General features: G+C 41.5%; 1 protein-coding gene across 1 annotated transcript; it reads right to left on the bottom strand.

The window, feature by feature from the left end:
- Positions 1-2985: 2985 nt before the first annotated feature.
- On the bottom strand, positions 2986-11275 carry paqr4a (progestin and adipoQ receptor family member IVa). The gene is made up of 3 exons (XM_023297976.3): positions 10195-11275; positions 5249-5467; positions 2986-3479 (listed from the first exon to the last, which is right to left on the bottom strand). Exons 1-3 carry the CDS (start codon positions 10466-10468, stop codon positions 3046-3048), a joined length of 927 nt encoding a protein of 308 aa, XP_023153744.1. The 5' UTR covers positions 10469-11275; the 3' UTR covers positions 2986-3045.
- Between the last annotated feature and the right edge of the window lie 1096 nt (positions 11276-12371).

Here is a 12371-nt window from a genome sequence, read left to right as displayed (position 1 = left end):
AAAGCGGTTACATTTAATGATCAAAAGCATTCTTAGTTGGGGCCACAAAAAGTCAAAAAACTCTACATTAGCACTGAAAGCGATTTCAGTTATTTTTTTTTCCTGTGTTGTTCACATACATATGGACACAGCTAAGCAAACACGTCATTGATATCACTCTGAAGCACCGCACCGAGCCGCCTGCCTCCCTCTCATGTTTCACTTTGGCTATGAAAGAGAGCAGCAGCTTCTATGTGGCAAAGCATCAATCCCATTCCTTCTTATTGTCCCTCCTCAGCAGATTGTTAAAAAATGAATCAGGGTATATTTTGTCTGCACTGTATGTATTATATAATCTACATACATGTATTTACATTATTTATATGGACTTTAAATATGTTTCAGAATTATAATTTACTTGAATCCAAAGCCCTTTGGAGAACAATGAACAGTGCAGTTTATTTGATAGTGATGTATTGCCTCTGATCTGTCATCTTCCTATAGTAGTGACCCCACCCTCCAAAGTACCCCCGACTACCCACACAGTCATTTCCAGTAGTGAGCGGATGACCTGTTGCTGGCTACGATGTACAAACGATTAGCTAACACTATGAGACATCAGTTTCTGAATCACAGCTACTTTCATGCATTATTTTTTTCATTCAATGGCCAAAAATACATTAGTTTCAGCTTTTACATTGATCCCCGGTCATAGCAGGTAATAATCACCGTTGGAGTGAGACTAGCACACGAACAGTATTTGACTCTTTATCAGGGCGAGGCGGTGCAGTCTGAGGTTAGTGTACGTGATAAAGGCTCTGGGAGGTCCTTCTTCACCTATGAGTCAGTGTCAGTGCAGGAAGCAGAGGGTTTGCTACACCTCAGACGCTGCTAATTTGGCAAGATGAAATGGGACTGACGGGATTGGCAACTAGTCAGTGGGTGGCTGTGACTGTTGGCATGGGAAACAAGTGCAATGTCATTAAGAAAGTAAAGCCTGCCTCTAAATAAGGGATGAGGCGTCAGACAGCAGTCTTGAACACGACGGAACAGCGCAACAGTTACTTTTACTTGAGAGTAGCAACTGAAAGAGCACAGCAGGGTATGGAGCCAAAACAATCATGAACACACACAGAGCTGCTGTGCCTTTAACATGGCAGGAGGGCGAAGGGGTTCATTCCTGCTTAGTTAGACCAGCTTAACATATATATATATATATCTATAAATACACACCGCACTGCTTTAAAATGACTCATCAGAGTCGAACCTCTACTCAGGTTGAAAAAAAGTGCAAGTTAAGTTCTGCTCTGTCACAGAACACAAACACAGCTGCAGAGCAAAAACAGTGCATTCAAAAGTATAATGTGGCAATTATGTGCTCATTATGTGGCAATCGTGACTAAACATTAATATATAATGTACAAGTAAACATCCAAATACAGCAGAATCAAATTCATTCTGAGAAAAACTGATGTAAATAACTGAACTGAAGAGGCATGTTTAAAGGTCAGCTGTTATCTGATTAGTATGAATGAAATGCGATGCACAGCGACAGATCTTCAGTTCAGTTCAGATATATTACTGTGTGACTGAGAAGCCACATATTGCAGGAAAGAAAAGCGGGTGGGGAGGAAACACGGAGCTAATCCTCAGGATTTGCACGGTTTGAATAAAACAAAAGATTTTCTTTGACCTCTAGCTTGATCTGTAAGCCTGTGATCCTCCACAGCAGCAGCACAGCTGTTTAAGCAGCTGACAGACAGAGCTACCTGCAGCAACAAATAAACACCGATGAATAAAAAGAAGAACGGATATAATCTATTCCTTAACTACATTATTTTGTGCATATTGGATCAAAGACCACTATCTGCTCTTTGCCCAAATGAGTTTACAGTGTCAAAACATTTACTAGAAAACATCTCACAAGCTATAGTTGGCAACAGCTTACTTCTCAATGCATCCTGTTGCCACATATGTACACACAGTGGCATTTCAGTGAAAAGCAACGTCATCTATAGGTTTGTTGTTTAAAATTGCAGATTAGAGGGCTTCTATATGCAACTTCTGCGCAGAAAATAAACTGAAGACTCAATACAGAGCAATGAGTTCCCACATTTTTAACCTAAAAATGCTAAAATTTCATAAAAATAATTAGTGGTTAACAGTTTCCTCACAAAGGGAGGTTATCATAAATGCACAACAATAAATAATGAGAACTTTGCTGGACATGAGGATTCTGTATGATGCTACAGAACACAGGTTGTAAACGAGTGCAGTTTCTTTTCTGTTTAAACACACCTGGTTTTCGTTGGCACAGGTAAAAACAAAGCTGATTGCACTGCTCGACACTAACTTTGCAGTCCTAAAGCGAGTCAACTCATCGCCAACATGTTCAGGAATGAACCCCTCGTCCATCTTCATCTGGTGCCGCTAAGAACAGTTGAAACCGACACGCGCATAAAGAAAGAGGCAGTGGCACAAAACAAGGAAATAAATAAGTGAAAACTCAAGGAGTGCTTTGTGCAGCACTTCCAGTATGAACATGTAGTATAAAAATATATGTGCGAGGGAGGAGTGTGTGTAGTGTGTGATGTGCGTGAGCCGAGATATGGATGTGCTGCATAGGTAGCAACAGTGACATCTGAGAGGACTTGAGCGTGAGATATTTAGCAACCGCTTCAACTAATGCTCAGCCTCTGTTATTTCATAAAGGCTTTAAGCTCAGCAGAAGCCTTTTACCGAAGCCTTTTCCTATGACTTTAGTGTTTAATACTCTAATTAACTGTATGAATGCGAGTGTCTGTTCATGTTTGTGGCAAGAGAGTCAAAATGATTGTGTGTGTTACTTGACATACGTTTACCTGCATTCGCACAAAGATGGACGAAGATATGAACATTCTGAGCGCATGAGGTGAACACATGCACAGCATCAGTTCTCCCCCTGTCTCCCCTCCTCCCCCCTCCCTCTCCACACACACCCCCCCCCCCCCCCCCCCCCCCCCCCCAGATGTCCTTCATCGTTATGTCCCGGCGCTCCTCGTTGGGGGGTGGGGGCTGTTGTGGGGGTCAGTCTGAGGGACAGTTGTAGCTGTTGATCCACAGCAGGTCGTCCAGGACGCCCCAGTGCAGGTAGAGGATGGAGCCCACCACCAGTACATGCATGATCTGGTGGCTGTTGCACCAGTAGTCAAAGAGGCCCGGCCGGAAGCGCTCCGGGATGCGCGTGATGTTGATGACCCCGCCCAGCACGGCCAGCGCGTCCATCGTGAGGAAGTGGCGTAGCGAGGTGGGGCTGCCGCCGCCCACGCCCACCCAGCGCAGCAGGAAGAAGGAGAAGCGGAACAGAGCCTGCCAGGCGAAGGAGCGCAGCCGCCGCACGCTACTGCGAGCCGTGACGGCGCAGTAGATGGCGTGGCTGGACAGCAGGATGTAGACTAACAGGGCCACAGTGCGGATGAATGGGTAGCACAACAGCGTGCTGTAGACAATGGGCAGCGCACCTGAGGCAAGAGACACACACAAGGAAGTCAGCGATCACGTGCCGACATACAACTCAGCAGCAACGCCACGCCTGCTGCACGGCACAGAGATCAACAGTCAAATAGTCTGAACCCTGTCTGACACGACCTGTTCAGAGCCGAGTTAGCAACGTTCACATCCTTAAATGAGGAGTCGCTGCCTGACTGCGCTTCAAGTGCTCAACTCTTGTCACACTAGACTTGTTTCCGGCCTTCAACCTGTTTCCTCCTCTGACTTTTGCCAGGCCAACGTTGTAAATAAGGGCTTGTTCTTTACCCTCAAAAGGCCTAAAGCCTGCTGACTGGTTCAAAACAAGCATGTTATCCTTAAAAAATCTTGAGAAATACACAATTTATCAGAGGCAGAAATGGCAAAAACAGAAAGACATGTCAGATTTTCAGTTTTCCAACATTCACAAATATGTTTTCATGTGTAGGTCCATCACAAAAATTAACCACATCTAAGCTTAAAATCATGATTTTCATTAAAATCATGTTAGTCTGTATGTCTCATCTAAAGATTTGTAAAAAAAACAAACAAAAAAACCCCACACTGTTCACATTAACTAGATTATGTGAAAAAAGTAAAGATTCTGCACTACTTCATACAACTAAGAACCCATTAGTGACTGAGATGTGTCAAAAACTCAGGGGCTCTCAGGCTGTACTGGATTAAACTGCAGGCAGTGTTTACACAGTGCAGATAACAGACAAGCATGGAAACAAAACATTTAAGTAGTAAAACAACAAATATATGTTGTATGTGCAGCCCCTGTTTTTTTCCAATATTGGCTATAATTGTGAGCACTTAGGGAAATGTTGTACTGAAAAATTCCACTTTAATTTATTTCTTTTTTGGGGATTTATTACATTATGGCTGTGTCATACTATACCAAATATATTTTTAAGTTCTCTCTACTTCTAGTCTCGAGGTTGTGCTGTTTCCATAGAGGTGCAGGACTTTATGTTGCAGTGAAAAATGAGCCCAGAGAACTGAAAACCATGAATTGGCCTCAAAGGCACAAGAGTCCAGCCTTGAACAGTCTGTGTGAAAGAACCTTATGTTTCACAGAAGTTTAGATTTGTAACTGAGAAAAAAGTTCTCTTTTATTAGACTGACGTAGAGTTAAAGATGACAAATCTATTAGTCAGTCGACTCACAATTAGTTGGGATTTTGATCATCATAAAGGCATTTTTAAAGCAAAAACTGCAAACTTTCTCCAGTTCCAGCTTCCAAATGTAAAGATTTGCTGTTGTGCTCTGATATATTTAAATGCGAAATGGTGATCTGTATAATATGACGATGTCACCTTAGAGATGAGCTTTGAGACTTTTACTAATCTTCTACCCTATGCGTTGTCAAAATTTCAATTACTCTTGTATTACTATCTGCATATGTGCTGTAGGACAATCAGTAAGGTTTGTTCAAAGTACACGTGCACATAAATAAATGAAAAATAATGCACCTGTCATTTCTTTTACTGTAGGTTAACATAGGCAGCACACGCAGATCAATAATCATTTCAGAACTTGGATCACCGCTTGCGCTGGACGACTGACTTAACGTTGCACTCTGTAGTGAAATGTGCTCTGACCAATCAATACTGGTACACCTCCAAGCAAAACACTTCCACGGTAAATCATTGACAATCAATAAAGAAAAAATTCCACCCTCAAAGCAAACAGAGAGCGGCGGCTGACAATGAATCCGACACGACAAGCGGCGAGGCGATCTGCTGAGGAGGCTCACCCAGCGTGTTGATCATGCAGATTCCACAAACGTCGAGCTTGAGGAGGGTGTGATAGACCGGCTCGCCCCCCTCGTGGTTCATGAAGAGGTGGTAGAGCACCGAGCCCAGCTGGGGCGACAGGCAGGCCAGGAAGTGCACCACGCCCAACCATGTGACGCTGATCTGGGACCAGGGGATGTTGAGCGGCAGCAGCACCAGGAAGCAAACCAAAGGGATGCCTGGAAGAAACAGAAAACATTACACTGTGAAAAAAAAAGTCTTATATGGTAAAATTCCAGCAGCTGTGGTTGCCAGAACGCTACCATAAAATTACAGCAAATCATTTTCTTCATTTACAGTAAAGAAATGTATTGAAAATGTGCTTCATTCCATATTTTACTGTACAAAAAAAGTTTTGTTTTACTTGAAAATCTGCATGAAAATATCATATAAAATAAAGTTTGTGTGACCTATTATAAATATTACAGCATTTTTCCATTATCAGCACAACAGTTAGCTATAGCTGTCATTAATATGAAAACATATGTCTGTTATTAACACAAAACTACATCAATTTGACCGGTACAATGTATATTTTTTTAGATGAAATAAATGCAAAAAACGCCATGTTACTTGTTACAAACATGATCAGCACAACAGTACGTACATTTAACTGTGAAAACTGGTATTCTTTTCGAACAGTGAATGCAAAAATTACAGCACTGAATGTTGTACATATTATGGCATTTTTCCATTAAAAAACTGTGCAAGACTAGGGAAATGTATTTTGTTCAAGACAAAAAAACTAAAAAATTCATTTTTATTCCCAATTAACTTATTTACAGTGATTCAGTGCATTATAAACTGCATCAAACTGTTTTACAGTTTACAGATTTTAACTGTCATGGTTGGACAGTTTTCCACTGTAAAAATTTACAAACATATTTTACAGTGAAGTTATTTAGTTGTTCCTAATCACAGAGGAGCAACCATAGACTGTATACAGTCTATGCGAGCAACACAAACAAACATGTACTTAACAGATCCAGTAGCATGTCACCAAAGCTTATAAGATACCTTTTGAAGGATTATTTCTGTTTGAAGTTTCGTCCACTAGATGACAAAAAAAAAATAGCCTGAGGCACGCTGGTGTGAGAACCATCTGCTGCAACAGCAGCTCTGACAAAACCAAATTAAGGTGACTTGTTTATTGTAGCGCTGATTAAAATTTTGATTAAACACAGGGTTGTGTGGATTAATTTGATTAATCACTCATTTCAATTAATCACATATCATTCATTTTACTCTATATTAATTGCGTTTCTCACAGGTGTATATATATATTCGGCTACTTCCGGATCAACTGCACATTGCATGTGCGGTGGCATGTGCGATGGTAAGGCTACTTGGACAAACTGAAATGCGTTGCCAGAAACGTTCAGGGGATTTTGAGTCATTCTGCCCTGCAGGTGGTGTTAATTGCGTTAAATGATGATGGATTAATCCACATTAATGCATCAATTTCAACAGCCCTGGTTTATTGTGACAAATAATCTGGCTCAGGACTTTTTTTCTTTTCAAACTGTACAAGAAAGAGCAGCTGCGAAGGGCTTCCCGGCTCTGCTGAGTGTGCGCCAACAACAGCAAGAAGAGCAGAGGGGGAAACCTTCCTATCAGTGTTTCCCTCTGAGAAAGAAAGACAAGGCTCCCGCTAAGCCCCTTATTTTGATGCAGCAAAAAGACCCCACCAGCTAATGGCTACACAGCTCCAATCTGAGCTTCTCTTGTAGCAGGCAGCCACTGCTACGTGAGCAAAAACCCAGACCTTGAAATTTGATCCACATACAGTTGTTACCATCATTTATCACCCCGCAGCACACATATAGCACTCCCTTTCCCTTATTTCTGCTCACTCTGCCTTTCCCAATGTCAAGCCATTTGTCCCAGGCAGGTGATACAGGGAATGCCATCTACTCTAACACATCTATTTTAAGTGCATTATCTCCGCTCCCCCTGCCCTCTACTCGTCCTGAGCCTGACCGGCCGAACTCGGGCTTGGACACGGTGGAAGAGGAGCTGCTCTGAAAGCCTGGGACCGGAGCTGCGGGCAGGATGTTTTCAGTTTATATGCAAAACAAGGCGGCTCGGGAAAACTTAGCTGAAATGTTACTACACTACAACAACAACAAAAAAAAACAGCCTCAACCTGCACGGCTCGGCTTCTCCAGGGCCACTTCCTCTCATGATCCCCTGCTGCAGTTTAAGCTGCAGGTCGGAGCACCGTGAGATGATGACCTTCACAACAGGGAAGTTGTAAGATTCTCAGCAGTCAGCGAACGCACAGATGATGCATTTGAATGGGAGAGAAGGAGGCAGAGGAAACCGGGCGTGCTACCGAGGAGAGCTATCATATCAGTGCAACAGCAGAAAAACAGCGTGCAGACTGCCGACACGTCAGTCTCACCTCTGGCTGCACAGATTAACACATTACTGCAATTAATTTGGGGCTTGCACACAACTATAAAAAGAATAGCATATTGTGTAACCACGACACCGAGGGCCAGGTGAACAAACCTGCATGTCAAACTAGTTTCTTTATGAAATCCGTTAATTTTTAAGTGAGGAGAGCTGAGAAAACATGGCCCGAGGCATTTTTTTCTGAATAATCAATTACCAAAATTCCCATTTAATCAATTTGGCGCACGCACAAAATGAAATCAAAAGAAAAAACTCACCTTTACATGTGTTTTACTCACACAACTTGTAAAGTGACTTAAAGTAAAGATATTTTACTTAAATAAATGTATGTTAATGTAGGCCCATATTGCTCAATATTACTAATGCATTTGTGTGGTGAAAGACATTAAAAGTTTTACTACTTTTTCTTGTCAGGTTGGAGCAAACTGAAACTATATTTTAGAGATGAAATGACTGATTCATTATGGTGATTGAGATGTTCACTTAAATGACATATTCTCACAATTTTGAAAGCAAAGAAGAGCAAAAACATGAGCCGATTTGCTGCCTTTTCTTTTGCTCCACATCACTGAAAACTGAATAAACATGGATTTATGGCTAAAACATGCAGAAGATTAAGTGGCAGATTAATGAATTGCAATATTTTCTTTAAAAACGAAATTATTTTGACACTGCAGAGGTTTATCACATTTTATCACGTTTGCATGTAAGAACTAACTACGGCTGTGGGTGGAGTAAAAGCACCATATTTCCCTTTGAATTGTAGTGCAGCAGAAGTACTAAGCAGCAGTTAAATGGAAGTTCTCAAATTAACTACAAGGCCTGCAGAACTGCACTTAAGTACAACACTGGAATCAATATAATTAGTTCTGTTCATGTACTGATGATGTACTGAAATGTGTAACTTGCTATGACTCTTAAATCAAAACACATGAATTTTACTAGTAATAAACACTACAAAGCAGTAGTACAAATAAGTAACCAATTAAAGCTGCAACAATCAATCAATTAGCTGTATAGTAACTATTAAATGAACCGCCTATTTTTGTTAAGGAATTGAAGCTATTTTGTAAGAATAAAAGTCAAAACTCTGTGATTGCAGCCTCTTAAATTGGAATATATTCTTATTTTCTTCCTTCCTTCCTGGACAAAACCAGATATTTGTCATCTTCAGCTTTGGGAAACACCATTCTCTGACATTTTACAGACCTAAACTAATCGATCAGTTGAGAAAATGTTTGCCAATGAAACTAATCCTTCACTGGACTTTTATTTCTGCTCCTACATAAACTGAAACAGGCTTATAATTGTTAAATATTCTCAGAATTTTTAGCATTTAGTGTATGCGTAAATGTATGTGTGTTAGAGTTTAATAATAAATGCTTTTAAGGCTTTTAAGTCATGTGGCTTCATGAGTCCGACTTACCATCACAGCTCTGCAACGATTAATCGATTAGTTGTCAACTATTAAATTGATCGGCAACTATTTTGATCATCAATTAATAATAGTGTAGGAACAAAAGTAAAAAAATTGTGATTCCAACTTGTTAAATTGTAATATTTTCTGCTTTCTTTAATCCTCTACGACAGCAAACTCAACATATTTAGATAAAACAAGACACGTCATCTTGCTTTGGGAAAACCTCAGCAATATTTTCCATCAGTTTGGACACATTACATACCTAATTAACTAATTGACTGGGAAAATATTCAACAATGACAACAATTTTTAGTTGCAGTCTTATTTCTGATGCTTCATTAACCAAAATTGGCCTGTAATTGTTAAATACTGACATCCATGTGTATGTGTATTTAGTCTAAATATCAGATATTAAGTTTTTAAGTCATGAATATGGTTTGGCATCACACCTCTGATAAAATGAAAACTATTTTTCAATATTATTAATTGCGAGTTGTGGACAAAACAAGAGATTCATTGCATTTATCTAATTAACTAATCGATTAATCGATATATTATTCAACAGTGGCAACAATCCTTAGTTGCAGCCTTATTCCTAATGCTTCATAAACCAAAACAGGCTGATATTTGGTAAATATTTTCAAATTTTTCAAATATTAAGGTTTTAAATCATGCCTGCTTCATGCCTCTGACAAGATCATTGGATTAGTTAACTGTTTTGCTAATCAATTAATTGTGAGGTGTGGACAAAACAAGAGATTTGTCAATTTGGGCTAATTGATCTAATTAACTAATCGATTAATCGAGAAATTATTCGACAATGACAACAATCCTCAGGAGCAGCCTTATTTCTGACGCTACATGAACTAAAACTGGCCTGTAATTGTGTTATATTGGCATGCATGTGTGTGCATTTGGCCTAAACATCAGGTGTTGGGGTTTTTCCTCCGTGCTGGCATCATCCCTCTGCAGGTGCAGCATCTGTCCCGGTTAACGCTCAAAGTCACACCGGCCACACTAATCTGAGCCGCTGACTAAGCAGATCCGGCTGATTTTTTCTGCACTCACCGTGAGTGTAAATGTTTCCAAGTTCATTGTGCAGGTAAAACAGGCTCCTGATGCAGTCCTGCACGGAGGAGATCGGCCGGTATCCCGTCAGGACGTATTTGTTGAACTGAAGATGTGGAGGTGAACTCGCCCAGTCCAGCAGCCTGGGTCCGTTTAGAAATGCCATAGCAAAGAGGACCGTTAAAAGGACGCCGCCGAACAAGTAGAAAACAGACTGTACACCTATATACACGTTCAGCAGGATTATTGCCACTAAAACCTTATGGGACACCATTGGTGTAGTTGGGGAGGGGGGGTTATATATTGTGCTGTTAGCCGCCTAGCTCAGCGCTAGCAAGCTCACGTCAAGTCTGTCGGCGCTACCCGGCGACGGTGTGTCCGCGCCGCCGCTGCTCGCTCTGAACCGCCGCTACCTGTGTGAGTGTCATCCGCAGGGCTGGAGGCAGGCACGGCCGGCCACAGGCATGCTGGGGGACGGTCATTACACCTGGCATCTAGGAAATGTCTGAGCAGCGCCGACGAGCCTGAGGGACGAAACGCCTCCCGTCATGTTCGAGCCACTTCCTCGTTAGTTAGCATTCCAGCAGCAGCCTGAACGCGTCCCGGGCTGCAGGGATGCAGAGCCGCTCGTCCATCCGACTCCAGAGGATGCTAGCTCGGTCCTAGCGGTCAGAGCCGCAATACGGGACCTGAAGGTTACACCGCCGCTTCAGCGAGAGCAAGCGGGCGTCATATGCTCCAGTGAGCTCCGTCGGATGCTGGCTAGCTTTCGTAATGCCGTTATTAAAAAAAAGCCCCAGCAGATCCGTGATTGTGGAGCGGAGGGTTTGAAGGACTGCGGGGCTAGCAAGCCGGGCAGGCGGCTACCGACGTCCACTGACCGGGGATGAGAGAGCTGAGATTTGAGCCGGCTGACTCCAAACGACCACGGCCCGGTTCGCACGGCGTGTATTCGGTGTGTTCATTATCTGTTTTGTCCGGTTATCCTCCACCATTCTTTGTGACTGTATTCCTTGAAATGCGGAGTCTTCTCCGGCGGCCTCAGGTCCCCTGCAGCGCCTCCAACTGTCAAGACACAGGAACACACACGACCACACTACCGGCCGTGGTTTACAAAATAAAACACACATAGCGGATCATGTTCACCGTGTTCAAACACCGATATACAACAACAAAAAAAATCACAGCATGCAAATTATCTTCTTTTCTAACTATAAAAAATATATCTAATTTTTGTTGGTATGGTTAGAAAAGCATTAACCCTCCTGTTGTCTTCATTTACGGGCATCAAAAAATATTGTGTCCTTGTCTGAAAAAAATTCAGCAAAAAAAATTCCCCAAATTTCTGAAAATTTGCAAAACCTTCAGGAAGAAAATTCCAAAAATTCCTGAAAAGTTTCCCTTAAACGTTTTATTTATTATTAATTCTTGTAAATATTTTTTAAAAAATGAATAAAAATCTTCCAAAAAATCCTAAAAATATCTAAAGTGATTACATATATATCAGTAAAACTTCTAATATTTTCTTGGCCAGAAAAGCATGACGGCATGCATACTGCAAAATCTAGAAGGACATCCTGTTATTTTTGACATACTAAATCTGTTTTTCTGGTGTACTATATAGTGCAGTAGTATTGATACTGGAGCACACCCATTGTTTTGGTGTAACATTTGCACACGGGGAGGTGAATGCCATCACTAAAATGCCTTACACAATACAAACCAGGTGCAAAACCGGAAATTTTCAGTGTGCTAAGTTGCTAGCCAAGTGTCATGAAGTGAAGGGGCTTTGACAACAGTAATGCATAGATAGCAGAAGAGGAGAATAAAACTGTATGAAATGTATCTCCAGTGGCCAGCTTCTCCCTGCAATCGACACCCAGTGAGTCAGACTAGCTTCTGACAAATTTGTAACTACTGAGTTAATCCACAAAAGGACAATGTAAAGGACAATGATCAAATACAGAGATCAAATAGCACGACCAGACACTCCTTTGACCGGTGACTATAAAAGGCCTCATTAAAATGCAGCTTTATTCAAATGAAGCAGTGCCACAGACTACAAGAGAAAAACAAGAGCAGGCTGTTAGCTGCTGTTTGGATCATAGGCAGCCACTTGAAAATCCACGGTTCACCATTTGTTATCTTAGAAATAGTTTCAGACGGCTTTGGATGTC

Source organism: Amphiprion ocellaris, chromosome 19, assembly GCF_022539595.1.
Source record: "Amphiprion ocellaris isolate individual 3 ecotype Okinawa chromosome 19, ASM2253959v1, whole genome shotgun sequence".
NCBI classification, from domain to species: domain Eukaryota; kingdom Metazoa; phylum Chordata; class Actinopteri; family Pomacentridae; genus Amphiprion; species Amphiprion ocellaris.
The sequence above is the reverse complement of the archived record's forward strand: the minus strand, read 5'-3'. Positions and strand labels throughout refer to the sequence as shown.